Raw genomic sequence first — 20,929 nt, 5'->3', positions numbered from 1 at the left:
GCCTCAATTGTAATATCTACTATCTGCTACGACTGTCTGGTCTCAGACAAGCTGTAGTTGCAATGTTAACATCAGAGCAGTCAGTGGTTCATACACCCTGAGTGCATGAGGGGTTACTGGCACCCCGTGATGGAACAGCGCTGAAATCAGGCTGAGAACATCTCATCTTTGATTACAGGTTCTAGTCGAAAGTCTCATCATTTTGTCTTGAAATTTGACTTCCTCATCATGTCCGACCTGTGGCACATGCAGAAGACTTTGTGACTTGCGTGTGGACAGAGAAAAAGCAGGGCATCCACAGACAAAGCTCATCTTGCCAAGCTGCTCCTGCTGTGCAATCAGTGAGCCCAGCCCATGGTTACTGTACATGGGGAAGAAACTGAACCATTTAAATGTAACTCTGAGCTCACAGCTGAGTCAATGGACATGAATACATTAGAATTAGTGTTGTGGAGTTGTTCTTTTACAACATGATAAAGCGCCGTTTTGCTTTTCCCTTTTATGTGATCATATTAAAAACTGCGATTACATAAAGCACCCTCCCCAGATACCATGCTTAGTCGGTATGATAATGACCACACTAAGGCATTGTTGCATTACCATTACAGTACGTTTTTCATATTATTTCAGAACTAATAAGTTTGAGTTTTTAATAGCTTTGTATCTCTATCCAATGTAAAGCATTGATCTCCACATTATGGTTATTTTCATCTAAAATATTAAGGAATATCATACCTGTTATTAGATCTTTTTAAATATGGCAATACATGTTTTTTAAATTGGATGGCACTGACATGTGTTGGTCTCTGCCTAATAATATAAGACAGTTGTTCTCAACCTTTTTTTAGTGAAGTACCCCCTGTGAACATTTTTTCATTCAAGTACCCCCTAATCAGAGCAAAGCATTTTTGGTTGAAAAAAAAAGATGAAGAAGTAAAATACAGCACTACGTCATCAGTTTCTGATTTATTAAATTGTATAACAGTGCAAAATATTGCTAATTTGTAGTGGTCTTTTATTAACTATTTGGAAAAAAAGATATAAAAATAACTAAAAACTTGTTAAAAAATAAACAAGTCATGCAATTATAAATAAATATTTCTACACATAGAAGTAATCATCAAGTTAAAGTGCCCTCTTTGGGGATTGTAATAGAGATCCATCTGGATTCATCAACTTCATTCTAAACATTTCTTCACAAAAAAAGAAATCTTTAACATCAACATTTATGGAACATGTCCACAAAAAATCTAGCTTTTAATACTGAATATTGTATTTATTTTTTTTCACAGTTTATGAATTTACATTCATATTTTCTTGAAATATTAATCAATAAATATATTTATAAAAGTTTTTAAAATTGCTGCTATTTTTAGAATATATTTTAAAAATCTCACGTACCCCTTGGCATACCTTCAAGTACCCCCAGGGGTACGCGTACCCCCATTTGAGAACCATTAATATAAGACATGTATCTCCACATTATTACAAGGATTTCCTTTATTTTTTATTTAATTTTTTTTTTTTTAAAAAGAAACTACAAATGTTGGCCTCCTGGTTCGTATGTTGGCCTCACAGTCAGAAGATTGAGTAATATCCAACAGTTGTAAGTCAGTGGGATCTGAGCTGAGGATGCCGTTGTGGCCTGTGGCCCTTTGAGACACTTGTGATTAAGGACGATACAAATAAACTTTGATTGATTGATTGATTGATTAATTGATTGATTGATTGATTGATTGATTGATTGATTGATTGATTGATTGATTGATTGGTTGACTGATTGAGCAAATAGGAAAATCCCCATAAGTTTCATGATCTTTTATGCAGGTCTTTTCTTGTATTAGTTTTTCTATAGGTCCACTGTGTCCTTGTGTGTATTTGTGTTGTGTCATAGTACCTCCTGTTGCTGGGAGCGCTGATTTTACACACTCGCCTATGTTTTGTGATTAGAACACGCACCTGCTGCCAATCCCACTCAATCTCTCTTATATGCCAATCTCGCCGTCCAATCTGGCGCTGGACCATTTTTAACCTTACGCTACTGTTCCTGGTTTTTGCTGATGCTATGTTACGTGAGTAATGTTTTTGCATTAGGCTTAAGGTGTGCTTCCCAGCAGCACGACTGATTGTCTATTTCCTGTTTAAACGATTAAATACTTTTCTTACCGGCATGCTGTCTCCTGCCTCTGTATTATTTATTTTCATATCCAAAATATATATTTTTAAAAAAAGGGTTGTTTTTATGATGAAAAAAAATGGGTATACGTGATGAGGTGGTATGTACCCCACCTTCCGCCCGTGTGCAGCTGAGATAGGCTCCAGCACCCCCCGCGCCCCCGAAAAGGACAAACGTAAAAAAATGGGTGGATGGATGTTTAAATTGAACAGTAAAGTCTTACTTCATCCACCCTATGATCTTTTAGATGATTTAGTTGCTGCCCTATTTTAAAGCATGTACTGCATCGCCACTAAATAAAACTAAAACTCTTTTTTTTTTTTTTAAAGACAACAAAATCCTTATAGTATAGCGTGAGTGTGTGTTACTGCATCCAATCAATTAAAATATGATATTTTCATGCACTAAGGCAGACTATATATATATATATATATATATATATATATATATATATATATATATATATATATATATATATATATATATATATATGCTGTGTTGGATCCGCTTTGGACTGGACTCTCGCGGCTGTGTTGGATCAACTATAGATTGAACTTTCACAGTATCATGTTAGACATCCATTGCTTTCGGTCCCCCCCATAGTCATCATTGTCACCGACGTCCCAATGGGTGTGAGTTTTCCTTGTCCTTATGTGGGCCTACCGAGGATGTCGTAGTGGCTTGTGTTGTGGTTTGTGCAGCCCTTTGAGACACTAGTGATTTAGGGCTATATAAGTAAAGATTGATTGATTGATTGATGATTTATATATATATATATATATATATATATATATATATATATATATATATATATATATATATATGTGTATGTATATATATATACATATATATATATATATATATATATATATATATATATATATATATTTATATATACATACATATATACACACAAACACACAAATGTGCTTAGTGACACACGCCGATAATATAATCATAATGGGGGACTTTAATATCCATATGAATACCCCATCGGACCCACCGTGCGTAGCGCTCCAGACTATAATTGATAGCTGTGGTCTCACACAAATAATAAATGAACCCACGCATCGCAACGGTAATACGATAGACCTAGTGCTTGTGAGGGGTATCACCGTTTCCAAAGTTACGATACTCCCGTATACTAAAGTATTGTCCGATCATTACCTTATAAAATTCGAAGTTCAGACGCATGTTCGGCAAACTAATAATAATAATAACTGCTATAGCAGCCGCAACATTAATACGGCCACAACGACAACTCTTGCTGACCTACTGCCCTCAGTAATGGCACCATTCCCAAAATATGTGGGCTCTATTGATAACCTCACTAACCACTTTAACGACGCCCTGCGCGAAACCATTGATAACATAGCACCGCTAAAGTTAAAAAAGGCTCCAAAAAAGCGTACCCCGTGGTTTACAGAAAAAACTACAGCTCAGAAATTATTATGTAGAAAGCTGGAACGCAAATGGCGCACGACTAAACTTGAGGTGCATCATCAAGCATGGAGTGATAGTTTAATAACTTATAAATGCATGCTTACCTTAGCTAAAGCTAAATATTACTCAAATCTCATCCACCGTAATAAAAACGATCCTAAATTTTAGTTTAGTACGGTAGTATCGCTAACCCAACAAGGGACCCCTTCCATTAGCTCCACCCACTCAGCTGATGACTTTATGCAATTCTTTAGTAAGAAAATTGAAGTCATTAGAAAGGAGATTAAAGACATTGCGTCCCAGCTACAACTGGGTTCTATTAACACTGATACGATGGTATATACGGCGGATACTGCCCTCCAAAATAGTTTCTCTCGTTTTGAGGAAATAACATTAGAGGAATTGTTACAATGTGTAAATGGAATAAAACAAACAACATGTTTACTTGACCCTCTTCCTGGAAAACTGATCAAGGAGCTCTTTGTATTATTAGGTCCATCAGTGCTAAATATTATAAACTTATCACTTTCCTCGGGCACTGTTCCCCTAGCATTCAAAAAAGCGGTTATTCATCCTCTTCTTAAAAGACCTAACCTCGATCCTGACCTCATGGTAAACTACCGACCGGTGTCTCACCTTCCCTTTATTTCAAAAATCCTCGAAAAAATTCTTGCGGAGCAGTTAAATGAACACTTAGCGTCTAACAATCTATGTGAAACTTTTCAATCCGGTTTCAGGGCAAATCACTCCACGGAGACAGCCCTCGCAAAAATGACTAATGATCTATTGCTAACGATGGATTCTGATGCGTCATCTATGTTGCTGCTCCTCGATCTTAGCGCTGCTTTCGATACTGTCGATCATAATATTTTATTAGAACGTATCAAAACACGAATTGGTATGTCAGACTTAGACCTGTCTTGGTTTAACTCTTATCTTACTGATAGGATGCAGTGTGTCTCCCATAACAATGTGACCTCGGACTACGTTAAGGTAACGTGTGGAGTTCCCCAGGGTTCGGTCCTTGGCCCTGCACTCTTCAGCATCTACATGCTGCCGCTAGGTGACATCATACGCAAATACGGTGTTAGCTTTCACTGTTATGCTGATGACACCCAACTCTACATGCCCCTAAAGCTGACCAACACGCCGGATTGTAGTCAGCTGGAGGCGTGTCTTAATGAAATTAAACAATGGATGTCCGCTAACTTTTTGCAACTCAACGCCAAAAAAACGGAAATGCTGATTATCGGTCCTGCTAGACACCGACCTCTATTTAATAATACAACTTTAACATTTGACAACCAAACAATTAAACAAGGCGACACGGTAAAGAATCTGGGTATTATCTTCGACCCAACTCTCTCCTTTGAGGCACACATTAAAAGCGTTACTAAAACGGCCTTCTTTCATCTCCGTAATATCGCGAAAATTCGCTCCATTCTGTCCACTAAAGACGCCGAGATCATTATCCATGCGTTTGTTACGTCTCGTCTCGATTACTGTAACGTATTATTTTCGTGTCTCCCCATGTCCAGCATTAAAAGATTACAGTTGGTACAAAATGCGGCTGCTAGACTTTTGACAAGAACAAAAAAGTTTGATCATATTACGCCTATACTGGCTCACCTGCACTGGCTTCCTGTGCACTTAAGATGTGACTTTAAGGTTTTACTACTTACGTATAAAATACTACACGGTCTAGCTCCAGTCTATCTTGCCGATTGTATTGTACCATATGTCCCGGCAAGAAATCTGTGTTCAAAGGACTCCGGCTTATTAGTGATTCCCAAAGCCCAAAAAAAGTCTGCGGGCTATAGAGCTTTTTCATTTCGGGCTCCAGTACTCTGGAATGCCCTCCCGGTAACAGTTCGAGATGCCACCACAGTAGAAGCATTTAAGTCTCACCTTAAAACTCATTTGTATACTCTAGCCTTTAAATAGACTACCTTTTTAGACCAGTTGATCCGCCGTTTCTTTTCTTTTTCTCCTATGTCCCACTCTCCCTTGTGGAGGGGGTCCGGTCCGATCCGGTGGCCATGTACTGCTTGCCTGTGTATCAGCTGGGGACATCTCTGCGCTGCTGATCCGCCTCCGCTTGGGATGGTTTCCTGCTGGCTCCGCTGTGAACGGGACTCTCGCTGCTGTGTTGGATCCGCTTTGGACTGGACTCTCGCGACTGTGTTGGATCCATTATGGATTGAACTTTCACAGTATTATGTTAGACCCGCTCGACATCCATTGCTTTCCTCCTCTCCAAGGTTCTCGTTGTCATCATTGTCACCGACGTCCCACTGGGTCATTATTGTCACCGATGTCCCACTGGGTGTGAGTTTTCCTTGCCCTTATGTGGGCCTACCGAGGATGTCGTAGTGGTTTGTGCAGCCCTTTGAGACACTAGTGATTTAGGGCTATATAAGTAAACATTGATTGATTGATTGATTGATTGATTGATTGATTGATAGTCAGAATGTGTGCTTGGGTGCCTTTATTCAGGAACTCACAATAATGTCTGATAGAATGCTAAAAAAGTTATGACAGACCACCTCATAAAACAAAACTAAATTTAAAATATTTGTACAGGATGAGACACCCAGAATGTACATGAAAATAAAGAAAGTGGCTTTTACAATATTCACTAGGAACAATAAAACACTGAATATGAACGTCACTGGGCAGCAGTCTACTTCCTAGGTCAATATATTCTACAGTCAAGCAAAACTTTGTTGTAAACATCTCTCTCTGACACCCGCGAGCTGCTGTGATGTAGATTACTGTATAACCCGTATATCCTCAAAAGATTCCAAACATTAAAATACTTTTAAATTGTAAAAGACTTGCTGTAATTTGAAAACAGAACTGCATATCATAATGGCAGCTACAGTTTCCATTATAGATAGGAACTTCGGGCAGGCCAGGTTAAAAATCTATGCACCTTGGCCAAGTCTAATTATGGAATTATAGCAATATGTTTTACAGTAGACATAGTGATTGCTCGTTTCTCCGCATCCACAGTGGGTTTTTTTTACTGAGGAGTGAAAAGCAATTATGTTTTTTCTCAGATGTCATTTTAAATAAAATACAGGTAATTCATTATTAGACATACAGAATAGTGCAATAGTTGATGTGGTGTACGTGCAGAAGTGATGGAGTCAGAGTTTGTCAGCAAGGTGAAGACATCTATTGACTTGTTGTGGAAGTAGATTATAGGCGGTGAAGCTGCAGGTTGGCCAAGTTTCCTGATTTAATTTATGGCAACACTGTACAAAAAGTTGCTTTGGCGTTAAGGTGACTTCCAAAACTTTACCTTTTAGACTTCTCTTATCTTGCTCCTGATGAAATATATTTGGCTCGGATCTGCCCCCCTTCTTTTAAGTATGAGAATCTTGATCATGGATTAAATGTATCCTCTTCAAATGCCCTCTACATTTTATTCTATAATGCGTCTATGCTTGCTTTTGTTCTATTAATGTGGCAAAGAGAGGTCTGGCTCCATAAAGAGGAGAATTTGCCATTCTGAGGTAGAACAGAGCTTGCCTTCAGTGACCTTTGACTTCACAAATGGACAAAAAAATGTCAACATCTGGGGGAACGTCTCACTAGAAGAGTTTTGGCTTTCCTTTTTGTGATCGGGACATCCCAAATGAATCCCTTCTCTGCTCTCTTCTCAGATCCGGACTTTTCCGATTTAGGAGTACCGCCGCCACTTCCCTGTAGGTACACTCACTCTCTCCTCACGCTCGCTTTCTCCTTGTCTCATTGTCTCTTTACCAATTTCTATGGGTTTTTTTCAGCATGTCAGTACGACATGGTCGGCCCTGAAGGTATCATTGAGTCTCATCAGATCATCAGAGACGGGAAGGCAGGTGCCAATGAGGCTGTGGACTGCAAGTGGTACATCCAGGCACCGCCACGCTCCAAGGTGAGTCAGCAGCTGCCTTCCTTACCTTGCATTTCCTGCACTCGTAATAACGCCACTGTGATGTAGTCTTCGTACAAACCATCAAAAATATACAAAAATTCAATATAACAAGTTTACATTGGGAATAAATTCTTTTATAATCTGAAATCTGGTTGGTTAGATAAATCATAGTGTCCAGATTACCAAAAATGTTTTCCCTAAAAAAAAAATATACAGTTGTGAAGTGAATTAGTGAAGTGAATTATAATTATATAGGGTTTTTTTCTAGTGACTCAGAGCGCTTTACATAGTGAAACCCAATATATAAGTTACATTTAAAGCAGTGTGGGTGGCACTGGGAGCAGGTTGGTAAAGTGTCTTGCCCAAGGACACAAGGGCAGTGACTAGGATGGTGGAAGCGGGGATCGAACCTGCAACCCTCAAGTTGCTGCAACGGCCACTCTACCAACCGAGTTATTTGCTGTTTTTTTTTATTTTTGTGTAATTGGTAGATAACTACATGTAACTTTACTTTCCCCCTTTCCATTTGACGGACTCAATTTGATGCCATTTCTTAGGCCATGTCTACACTAAATTGTTTAACCCCCTGAATGAATAATCCATCCATCCATCATCTTCCGCTTATCCGAGGTCGGGTCGCGGGGGCAACAGGCTAAGCAGGGAAACCCAGACTTCCCTCTCCCCAGCCACTTCGTCTAGCTCTTCCCGGGGGATCCCGAGGCGTTCCCAGGCCAGCCGGGAGACATAGTCTTCCCAACGTGTCCTGGGTCTTCCCCGTGGCCTCCTACCGGTTGGACGTGCCCTAAACACCTCCCTAGGGAGGCGTTCGGGTGGCATCCTGACCAGATGCCCGAACCACCTCATCTGGCTCCTCTCGATGTGGAGGAGCAGCGGCTTTACTTTGAGTCCCTCCCGGATGGCAGAGCTTCTCACCCTATCTCTAAGGGAGAGCCCCGCCACCCGGCGGAGGAAACTCATTTCGGCCGCTTGTACCCGTGATCTTATCCTTTCGGTCATGACCCAAAGCTCATGACCATAGGTGAGGATGGGAACGTAGATCGACCGGTAAATTGAGAGCTTTGCCTTCCGGCTCAGCTCCTTCTTCACCACAACGGATCGGCACAACGTCCGCATTACTGAAGACGCCGCACCGATCCGCCTGTCGATCTCACGATCCACTCTTCCCTCACTCGTGAACAAGACTCCTAGGTACTTGAACTCCTCCACTTGGGGCAGGGTCTCCTCCCCAACCCGGAGATGGCACTCCACCCTTTTCCGGGCGAGAACCATGGACTTGGACTTGGAGGTGCTGATTCTCATTCCGGTCGCTTCACACTCGGCTGCGAACCGATCCAGCGAGAGCTGAAGATCCCGGTCAGATGAAGCCATCAGGACCACATCATCTGCAAAAAGCAGAGACCTAATCCTGCGGTCACCAAACCGGAACCCCTCAACGCCTTGACTGCGCCTAGAAATTCTGTCCATAAAAGTTATGAACAGAATCGGTGACAAAGGACAGCCTTGGCGGAATCCAACCCTCACTGGAAATGTGTTCGTCTTACTGCCGGCAATGCGGACCAAGCTCTGGCACTGATCGTACAGGGAACGGACCGCCACAATAAGACAGTCCGATACCCCATACTCTCTGAGCACTTACCACAGGACTTCCCGAGGGACACGGTCGAATGCCTTCTCCAAGTCCACAAAGCACATGTAGACTGGTTGGGCAAACTCCCATGCACCCTCAAGAACCCTGCCGAGAGTATAGAGCTGGTCCACAGTTCCACGACCAGGACGAAAACCACACTGTTCCTCCTGAATCCGAGGTTCGACTATCCGACGTAGCCTCCTCTCCAGTACACCTGAATAAACCTTACCGGGAAGGCTGAGGAGTGTGATCCCAAGATAGTTGGAACACACCCTCCGGTCCCCCTTCTTAAAGAGAGGAACCACCACCCCGGTCTGCCAATCCAGAGGTACCGCCCCCGATGTCCACGCGATGCTGCAAAGTCTTGTCAACCAAGACAGCCCCACAGCATCCAGAGCCTTAAGGAACTCCGGGCGGATCTCGTCCACCCCTGGGGCCTTGCCACCGAGGAGCTTTTTAACTACCTCAGCGACCTCAGCCCCAGAAATAGGAGAGTCGACCACAGATTCCCCAGGCACTGCTTCCTCATAGGAATGAATAATTATTTTTCATATTTCCTTGAATTGCCGCAGGCCATATAGTATGCGCCTGCCTTGAATTACTGCCGGGTCAAACTCGCTTCCCAAAATAATTAGCGCATACTTAGTATTACCGCCTGGTCAACCTTGTGACGTCACGAGTGACACTTGCCCTGTCATCATTTTCAAAATGGAGGAGGCCGATTTCAATACCGGTAATTTGAAATCGCATAAAGGGAAGAAGATTAAGAGCTATTCAGTATAATTTAAGGTCCAAGTTTACATCACACTCAAATTTTTACTGCATACCTTTGGTAAGTGCTGGAGTGAGAAAAATTTTAAAATAATTAGCGCATGCTTACTTTTACCACATGCTTTTGGTAAGCGCAGGAGTGAGAAGAGGTTTGAAATTAATTAGCGCCCAGGAGGCAATTCAAGGAAATACGGTAGCTTAAGCCACATTTCAGCCACACTAAACCAGCGTTTAAGGCAGGGGTCGGGAACCTTTTTGGCTGAGAGAGCCATGGAAGCCAAATATTTTAAAATGTATTTCCGTGAGAGCCATATCATATTTTTTAACACTGAATACAACTAAATGCAGTCAGCACAGTGGAGGAGGGGTTAGTGCATCTGCCTCACTATACGAAGGTCCGGAGTTCGATCCTGCACCTGGGGATAGGTTGATTGGCAACACTAAATGATCCCTCGTGTGTGAATGTGAGTGTGAATATTGTCTGTCTGTGTTGGGCCTGTGATGAGGTGGCGACTTGTCCAGGGTGTACGCTGCCTTCCGCCCGAATGCTGCTGAGATAAGCTCCAGTGACCCCTCGCGACGCCAGGAAGGGACAAGCGGTAGAAAATGGATAGATGGATGGACAACTAAATGTGTGCATTTTTTAAGTAAGACTAACATTTTTAGGGTATAATAAGTCTCTAATTATTTTTAATAACATTGTTATTTCTTGAACAGGTGCGGTAGAAAACTGATGGGTGAATTAAAATGCATGAGAATGTTTTGTATTTCGAACGTTATTTTGATTACCAGCGGAATTATTCATTACTTATCGTGTTAAGCAATGTCAGCTAAGATTTATCTGAGAGCCAGATGCAGTCATCAAAAGAGCCACATCTGGCTCTAGAGCCATAGGTTCCCTACCCCTGGTTTAAGGTAACCCTACTTGAACACATTTTTACACAGGTAATTCTTGAATCTCCGGCACTTAGCTTTGTATGGACTCATTGATCGTTTACAAAGTGAGTTCGGAGAGGAAGTGACGCCAGAAAGACCTCGCCCACACAGGCAGTGACATCAGAAAGAACACGGCACAGCCAGCTTCATAATAGAGCTTGGTGCTAACCACTGGAAATATCAAGGCGAGTCATCCAGACATGCCCGTGTTTCTCCCTCTTCTACATGTACAGACGCTTGTAGAAATCACACATGAATACCTTAAGAGAAAGCGATTGCAGCTATTTAGGATACAACACTTCTCAAACGGCAAGAGAACTTTCCAATGTCCGGGTAAGCTGTTATTTAGCGAAAAACTTTGTCCATTTGTCGAAGGAGAGCTCCCATGGATGTGATAAAAAAAGGTAGTGTGTGCTTTTTATTGTCTGGCCGACGAGAAAAACGGTGAATGCATTTGGACTGGCAAAGCAGACTGTTTCTGTTATTGTTCGACATGTATGTCGCGGACTCGACATGTCGGTCCAGAGTATAAAAAGTCACCAAAACAAGAATGATCAATGAAGGTGAGGGAAAAAGAGTAAGCGTTCTGCCCAGATATCTAGATCCCTAGTTTGATTGATGTAAAATGTTCTTTATCACAATGTTTACGTGTCAAATCAGGCTCAAGTGTGATTCACTAAAATAGGGCGCCACAGCACACTGGATTCCAGTTAATTGAAATACCACAACACTGGATATTGTTCAGATGAGTTACATTTAAGAACTTGCACACAAAGCAACACTGGAGATGACTATGATGTGCGCATTTTCCGCGCATGCATAACAGGTCGCGTTGTGCCGGCAGACATTGTTGTGTATGGACATGGAAAAGGTTAGGTGGGATTTACCCTGGATAACCTTATCCGGCTTATTGTAAACGGGTCCTTTTTTCAGTAATGTACCCCCTGTGAACATTTTCTGTTGACCTTTGAACTCGTTAAATTCCTGTTTTTTTTCACTACCTTGTTTTTGTTGCCATGGTTGCAAATTACGTTCACCTGTCTCTGATTAGTGTTCAGCCGCTCACCTGCTACCCGAGCACTAATCAGAGGCATTATTTTAGCCTGCCATTGCCGGTTAGTCGCCGGGCGTCATTGTGTTCTTTTCATGCTCTATCCATGCCAGTTTTTTCATGCCAAAGTCCATGCTGCTCTTGCCAAGCCGTAGTAAGTGTTGTTTGATTTATGTTCATAGTCTGTTTTTGTGTTTGTTTTGTTCCTTAGCCAAGTTGTGCCTCCGCTGTGAGCGCTTTTTGTTTGTACCTTTTTTTAGTTAAAATTAAATCATGTTTTTACCTAAATGCCATGTCCCGATTAGTCCGTCTGCTTTCCTGGGAGAACAACCCGGCAGCAAGCTGCGACCCCCCCACCGTGACAGAATGACCCCCCGGCGACTGACCGGCAATGGCAGGCTTAAATAATGCCTCTGATTTGTGCTCGGGTAGCAGGTGAGTGGCCGAACACTAATCCATGGCAACAAAAACAAGGGAGTGAAAAAAACAGGAACTTAAAGACTCCAAAGGTCAACAGAACATAGCCAAAAAAGACTTGATCAAAAGACATGACAATAAAGAAGTAAAATACAGCACTATGTCATCAGTTTCTGATTTATTAAATTTTATAACAGTGAAAAATATTGCTCATTTGTTGTGGTCTTTCTTGAACTATTTGGAAAAAAGGATATAAAAATAACTAAAAACTTGTTGAAAAATAAACAAGTGATTCAATTATAAATAAATATTTCTACACATAGAAGTAATCATCAACTTAAAGTGCCCTCTTTGGGGATTGTAATAGAGATCCATCTGGATTCATCAACTTAATTCTAAACATTTCTTCACAAAAAAAGAAATCTTTAACATCAATATTTATGGAACATGTCCACAAAAAATCTAGCTGTCAACACTGAATATTGCTTTGTTGCATTTCTTTTCACAGTTTATGAACTTACATTCATATTTTGTTGAAGTATTATTCAATAAATATATTTATAAAGGATTTTTAAATTGATGCTATTTTTAGAATTTTTTTCAATAATCTCTCGTACCTCTTGGCATACCTTCAAGTACCCCCAGTTGTACGCGTACCCCCATTTGAGAACCACTGCCTTAGGGTGATGTCACCTACAGAACTGGAGCCAAATTTCCCGTAGACAGTGTAGATAAAGGAATGTAAATCTATCATTTTCATAACTTAATTGCATGTTTTTCTTGCCCTGGTCAATAATCAATGATTCCTTCAAAACTGATGTGGTTAGCATTATGAGCAAAAAGAAACTGAAAGGGAATCACCATTTACGAACTTCCTTGCTCCTCCATCTCCTCTTCTATAAACACCACAGCCTGTTTCTCCTTGTGCTCTTTCAGCATTGCCTCAAGCATGTTGATATTTAACCTTTATTCAACCAGGAAAAAATCCCATTGAGATTAAAAACCTCTTTTTCAAAGGTGTCCTGGCCAAGAGTCAGCAACGTTAAACATAAGATTACATTCACATTACACATTAAAATGACAGGATGGACATTAAGTAAAACAGTTGCAGATAACTGAGGAACCTTCAAATGCTCTGTTTGGATTTAAAATTAAGAATAAAAAATTCAGTCGGCATCCAGTCTCTTTGTACCATGTTCCAAGCACAAGGAGCTGAATAGACAAAAGCTATTATTCCCCAGCTCAGTGCAACAGCTGATCGTTCGATCTCAGTGAATAAGAGTTTGTTCTTCTCTGTGAAATCAATGCCCAAATGTAATAGGCCAATAGTCCCAGAAGAGCCTTGTAAATAAAGGTGTACCAATGACACTGTCTCCTAGTGGACAGAGAAGGCCATCCCACTTGCGATGAGGTGGCGACTTGTCCAAGGTGTACACCGCCTTCCGCCCGAATTCAGCTGAGATAGGCTCCAGAACCCCCCGCGACCCCAAAAGGGACAAGTCGTAGAAAATGGATGGATGGATCCCACCCGAGGGTACAAGTCACAGTGATGTGTCATAGCTCTACAGTTTGCGATGAACCTCAAAGAAGCATGGTAAACACAGTCCACCATCTGAAGACAGGGATGAGTAGCATTCATTTAAAAAAGATCACAATAATCTAGCACAGGGAAAATGTGGCAGAGACAAACCATTTTTTTACACCAATTCCATGAAACAAAAACTATACTTTGAGTTGTAAATGTAGATCTGTGCTTTTTATAGTGTTGGTGACCAAAAGCTTCACCTAAACCAGGGTTGTCAAAGTCATTTTAGACCAGGGGCCACATAGAGAAAAACCCACTCTCAAGTAGGCCAGACTGGTAAAACCACAGCACGATAACTTGAAAATAAAGACAATTTCAGATTGTTTTCTTTGTTTAAAAATAGAACGAGCACATTCTGGAAATGTACATATCATAATGTTGTTGGGTTTTTTACACTTACATGTCGCGGTTTATAGTATTCTGTCTTTATTTGTCGTTATTTATACATTCTGAATAAATTATGTGATAATGTTCATCAGTCAACTCATTTGTGTTAATTTTCAATCTATCATGATAAAAAATTATGTAGAAATCAAATTACAGGATGCTATTTATGTAGTTTGATCATTTTCCACTAACATCATGTGGTTTATTTTTTACTTATGTAGTATCATCTACAAAGATACAAAGAATTGCTCATGCAACATCTAGTGGACATATTTAGAACAGCAGTATTTTCGATTTAAAAATTTTGTCTCATATTTATACTTACCAAACTCATGCCGAGGGCCGAATGAAACCTGTTTGTGTGTCTGATTCGGCTTTCGGGGCTTACATTTGACACTCCTGACCTAAACTAATGTACAAATTAATTCTGGTTGTGCTTACCGACCTGGAAGCAATTTTATTTGGTACATTGTGTTTACATAAGTGTGACCAGTAGATGGCAGTAACACATAAGAGATACTTGTAAACTGCAAGTTGACGGCTGTTCAATAAATGGCGCAAGCAAATACCCGTGAGCAACTCCAAAACTTTGACGTTTCTTCCTGTTTTTTGAGAATACAGACCATTAAAGACGGCGCTCAAAAATCTGTCGGAATGTTTTAGTACGACTTTGGAAAAATGCGAATCACACAGCTTGATGGAACGTGGAGCATTACTGCTGCCGTAGTCAGACGTGCTGTGCTTCAACATACGTGTATTATTATGCTGTGTGTATACGGACCACAAAATGGCACCTATCAGGAGACCAAGGGCGTAGAATCGGGTAGGGACGCTAGGGACACGTCCCTACCAATATCCAACCGCTACTGTGTAGTCACTATCAATACAAGCGCTGCCCGTAATGTTTAGTCAACGATTATGGCACAGAAAGGGTTAAATGTCCATCTCTGTTAGAAGTCCCGCCTCTAACCTAAATATCGCTCCCTGATTGGTTGCCAGTTTCAAGCTAACTTACGTGTGATTGGCTGTCCCCGCTGTCACTCCTTCTGCTTGTAAAAGCTAGCCTACATGCTAGTTGCTAGCGAGCGGACGAGAGTGTCACGCCAAATTTCTTCCCCCCTACAAAACCCTTACCCCCCATTTACTTCAGGGGTCCTGATTAATGCAGACGTTTTGTTAACCCTATATCATAAAAATATAATGCTATATTATAAAAATACAGACGTGTTGTTAACGCTGTACTATAAAAAAAAATTGTTTTAAAAATTGACAAACACAAGCTATGGGATAACGCATTTACTTCCGGGGTCACGTTTCCTCTAATGTCATCCCATCGTCTTTTCCTCCGCTTTTTTTCAGGTGAAAGTCAATGCTTAGTCCCCTTTACCATTGTTAACCCTCCCCGGAGGTGAAAGTTAACCTTAAACATGTGAATTCAACTACTTTAGTCCGTTTTTTAACATCGTAAAAACATCAGCTGTCTTTTACTACGGACTCCAACGGTCCGTTGTCATGGATACATGACAACAACTTCCATTCATACCAGTCATGCGTGCCTGAGGCGGAGGTATAGCCTACGCTGTGATAAGGCTTTAAAATATTTAAACCGCGGTTAACAACCAATCAGATCGCCGGATTTCACCTTTCCGTTTTATTTTTGAAATTATTTTTTAGTTTCATTTATTTGTGTAGAAGTGAGCAACAGTTTGAAAATACCAAAGTGGTGGAAATACAATAAGCCCTCACTAGATGATCATGTGATTTTACAATGCTAAAATATAATTCATTAATATGAAGTAATATTCATATTTAGTAAAAGCCTTTTTGCTCAGGCAGTAACTGTACCATCAAGCTCTATGGTCATTGTCCCTAATGTATCTGTTATGCATCAACATATTTTTGGCCAGCAGTTCATTTGGGTGACAGACCGGCAGAGGCTTGTGTTTGGGTCTTTCAAATAGGAACAACCAGTGGACACTAATCTGCTTGTATTTGAGTATTAGTGACAAACATATTTACAGTACAAAAGCAGCAATAGAAAGAAGTAGTTGAAGGGAAAAAATGTGAGTGATTTAAACACAAGTTGGGGAAAAGATTATTACAGTTCATTTATGTTTATTTACAATGTTGTATTGCATGAATGTATTTCTAATGTTGTTGATGGACAGTAGGCTATATTAATTGACAGTATGATGCACAGTTGCACTACAGCCCTACACTAAAGAGTAAAGATGAGAACTCTTCCAAGTTGTCTCCTTTGCTTTCATTTTAGTTGCTTTACCCTATAACATCTGCATGCAGTGAAATTATGATTGCTAATGTAAAAAAAAAAAAAAGTAAACTTTCAGAGTGCTGCCTTGGAGCACTTTTGTGTCCCCACCAATCTCAAAATCAAACCTTCTCCCTTGCAGGAGACATACTGTATTATCTGGGATTGTCCATCCATCCATTTTCCTCCGCTTGCCCCTTTCAGTGTCGCGGCGGGGGGCTGGAGCATATATCAGCTGCACCCGGGCGGAAGCCTGGGTACACACTGGACAAGTCTCCACCTCATCGCAAGGCCAACACAGCTAGACAGACAACATTCACACCCACATTCACACACTAGGGACCATTTAGTGTTGCCAATCAACCTATTATCTGGCGTTTTGTTTCGAAAAATTATGCAAAACCAATTTTTTTTAACTATCGCTGCCAGCTGATTTGTATTTGGAATCTGCATAAGTCCCGGAAATCTGTGAGCCTGCGCCACAGTAGACCGCACCATAGTCAATAAGATCTTTCTTTCAAGTCTGTTGATCATGTTTTTGTTTGGCAATGTGCTGTTTGTGTTTTGGACACTCAGTTCCTGTTTTTGCACTTCCTTGTTTGCTTTGTTACCATGCCAACCAATTAGTTTCACCTGTCATGTCACGCACCTGATTTTGTTTTGACTCACGCACCTTTTCAATCACCTGTATTATTTAAACCGAAATTTCCCAGGAAGTCAGCCTGGCCACTTTACCTTTACTCACGTCATGCCATGCTACCTCTGTCACTCATGCCGATCCATAGTTTTGCTTCTTGTCATGCCTCGTAAGTTTTGTTTATTAATGCCACAGTTAGTGTCTTTTGTTTTTTGTCCATAGTTCTGCCTTTTGCTAGTCTTTTGTTTTCATTAGTCAAGTTTGTTATAGGCCATTGTGCGCGCCTTTTGTTTCCTTCTTTTTTTTTTGTAGTTATTGTGTTGAAAAAGAAAATGTCTTTACATTCACGCCTTGCCCGCTCCAACTTTCCTTTGCCTTCTGGAAAAACAATCCCCAAAGTCCACATATTGACACTTTATTTTTCTCTCACCTCTTGTTGTGGTGCATTCTTCCTTTATTGTTACCATTTCTGATATAAAGTAGCCTGCAGTTCTAACATACAGGACTGTCTCAGAAAATTATAATATTGTGATAAAGTCCTTTATTTCCCGTAATGCAACGAAAAACATGAAAATGCCATACATTCTGGATTCATTACACATCAACTGAAATATTGCAAGCCTTTTAATATTTTAATATTGCTGATTATAGCATACAGCTTAAGAAAACTCAAAAATCATATCCCAAAAAATTAAAATATTTTAACAAACCAGATAAAAAAAAAAAAGATTTATAACAGCAAAACAAACTCAAACATTTGAAAATGTCAATTAATGCACCCAGTACTTGGTTGGGAATCCTTTTGCACAGATTACTGCATCAATGCGGCGTGGCATGGAGGCAATCGGCCTGTGGCATTGCTGAGGTGTTATGGATGCCCAGGATGCTTCAATAGCGGCCTTCAGCTCATTTGCAATATTGGGTCTGGTGTCTTTCAGCTTCTTCTTCATAATAACCCACACATTCTCTACGGGGTTTAGGTCAGGGGAGTTGTCAGGTCAATCGAGGACAGTAATGCCATGGTCAGTACACCAGTTACTGCTGGTGTTGGCACTGTGGACAGGTGCCAGATCATGCTGGAAAATTAAATCATCATTTCCATAGAGCTTTACAACAGATGGAAGCATGTACACAGCTGCATTGACTCTGGACTTGATGAAACACAGTCGACCAAAACCAGCAGCTGACATGGCTCCCAAAACCATTGCTGACTGAAGGAACGTCCGTTGTCTAGAGTTCAGGAGTGGCTTGGCCATGGGAATACGGTTATTGAAGCTGTATCTGTTGAAAAGCTCTATGGAGACGATGATTTCATTTTCCAGCATGATCCGGCACCTGTCCACAGTGCCAAAACCAGCAGTAACTAGTGTACTGACCATGGCATTAATGTTCTCCATTAGCTTGCCAACTCCCCTGACCTGAACCTCATAGAAAATTTGTGGGTTATTGTGAAGAAGAAGCTGAAAGACACCAGGCCCAATAATGCAAATGAGCTAATGGCCGCTATTGAAGCATCCTGGGCATCCATAACACCTCAGCAGTGCCACAGGCCGATTGCCTCCATGCCACGCCGCATTGATGCAGTAATCTGTGCAAAAGGATTCCCAACCAAGTACTGAGTGCATTAATTGACATTTTCAAATGTATGATTTCGTTTTGCTGTTATAAATCTTTTTTTTTACTTGGTCTGAGGAAATATTCTAATTTTTTGAGATATGATTTTTGAGTTTTCTTAAACTGTATGCCATAATCAGCAATATTAAAAGAATAAAAGGCTTGCAATATTTCAGTTGATGTGTAATGAATCCAGAATGTATGACATTTTCATGTTTTAGTCGCATTACAGACAATAAAGGACTTTATGCCAATAATCTATTTTTCTGAGTCAGTCCTGTATAATCCATCAGTAGACTCGCAATGGAAGCGCTAAAAACTACCGGCACAACAAAGATGACGCATGTTGAAGAAAGCGGCTTGAAAATGGTCTGTAAATCATAATCTATGCAACATTTTAATTTAAAAAATATATCATTACATGTAATGTAGACCAGTGTTTTTCAAACACTGTGCAGGGGCACACATAGATACTGTCTGGTGTGCCATTTCCAAATGAGTTGGGAAATTGTGTTAGAGGTAAATAAAAACCGAATACAATTATTTGCGAATCCGTTTCAACCCATATTCAGTTGAATGCACTACAAAGACAACATATTTGATGTTCAAACTGCATTGCAAATAATAATTAACTTAGAATTTCATGGCTGCAACACGTGCCAAAATAGTTGTGAGAGGGCATGTTCACCACTGTGTTACATCACCTTTTCTTTTAAAAACACTTAATAAACGTTTGGGAACTGAGGAAACTAATTGTTGAAGCTTTGAAACTGGAATTTTTTTCCATTCTTGTTTTATGTAGAGCTTCAATCATTCAACAGTCTAGGGTATCCGCTGTTGTATTTTACGCTTCATAATGCTCCATATATTTTCGATGGGAGACAGGTACCCGCACTCTTTTTTTACGAAGCCACGCTGTTGTAACACGTGCAGAATGTGGCTTGGCATTGTCTTGCTGAAATAAGCAGGGGCGTCCATGAAAAAGACGTCGCTTAGATGGGAGCATATGTTATTCCAAAACCTGTATGTACCTTTCAGCATTAATGGTGCCTTCACAGATGTGTAAGTTACCCATGCCTTGGGCACTAATGCACCCCCAGACCATCACAGATGCTGGCTTTTCAACTTTGCGTCGATGACAGTCTGGATGGTTTGCTTCCCCTTTGGTCCGGATGACACAATGTCGAATATTTCCAAAAACAATTTGAAATGTGGACTCGTCAGACCACAGAACACTTTTCCACTTTGCATCAGTCCATCTTAGATTGATCTCGGGCCCAGAGAAGCCGGCAGCGTTTCTGGATGTTGTTGATAAATGGCTTTCGCTTTGCATAGTAGAGCTTTAACTTTCAGATGTTGCTTCAAACTGTATTTGGTGACAGATGTGTAAGTTACCCATGCCTTGGGCACTAATGCACCCCCATACCATCACAGATGCTGGCTTTTCAACTTTGCGTCGATGACGGTCTGGATGGTTTGCTTCCCCTTTGGTCCGGATGACACGATGTCGAATATTTCCAAAAACAATTTGAAATGTGAACTCGTCAGACCACAGAACACTTTTCCACTTTGCATCAGTCCATCTTAGATTGATCTCAGGCCCAGAGAAGCCGGCAGCGTTTCTGGATGTTGTTGATAAATGGCTTTCGCTTTGCATAGTAGAGCTTTAACTTTCAGATGTAGCTTCAAACTGTATTTAGTGACAGTGGTTTTCTGAAGTGTTCCTGAGCCCATGTGGTGATATCCTTTAGAGATTGATGTCGGTTTTTGATACAGTGCAGTCTGAGGGATCGAAGGTCACGGTCATTCAATGTTGGTTTCCGGCCATGCCGCTTACGTGAAGTGATTTCTCCAGATTCTCTGTACCTGTTGATGATATTATGGACCGTAGACGTTGCAATCCCTAAATTTCTTGCAATTGCACTCTGAGAAACTTTGTTCTCAAACTGTTTGACTGTTTGCTCACACAGTTGTGGACAAAGGGGTGTACCTCGCCCCATCCTTTCTTGTGAATGTTTTTGGGAAGCTGTTTTTATACCCAATCACGGCACCCACCTGTTCCTGATTAGCCTT

The 20,929-nt window shown here is 40.8% G+C and overlaps 1 protein-coding gene across 3 annotated transcripts in view; it reads left to right on the top strand.

Annotated features, from left to right (window-relative positions):
• Positions 1-20,929, top strand: part of neto1l (neuropilin (NRP) and tolloid (TLL)-like 1, like) — a 264,930-nt gene that overhangs the window by 166,606 nt on the left and 77,395 nt on the right. For all 3 annotated transcript variants that reach the window (XM_061922057.1, XM_061922055.1, XM_061922056.1), the window contains exons 6-7: positions 7,291-7,332; positions 7,414-7,541. In XM_061922057.1, coding sequence (XP_061778041.1) covers positions 7,291-7,332; positions 7,414-7,541 — 170 coding nt within the window. The remainder of the gene's footprint in view (positions 1-7,290; positions 7,333-7,413; positions 7,542-20,929) is intronic.

This window comes from Nerophis ophidion, linkage group LG15 (genome assembly GCF_033978795.1).
Source record: "Nerophis ophidion isolate RoL-2023_Sa linkage group LG15, RoL_Noph_v1.0, whole genome shotgun sequence".
Taxonomy (NCBI): Eukaryota; Metazoa; Chordata; class Actinopteri; order Syngnathiformes; family Syngnathidae; genus Nerophis; species Nerophis ophidion.
Note: the sequence above shows the minus strand (reverse complement) of the source record. Positions and strands in the feature narration are given on the sequence as shown.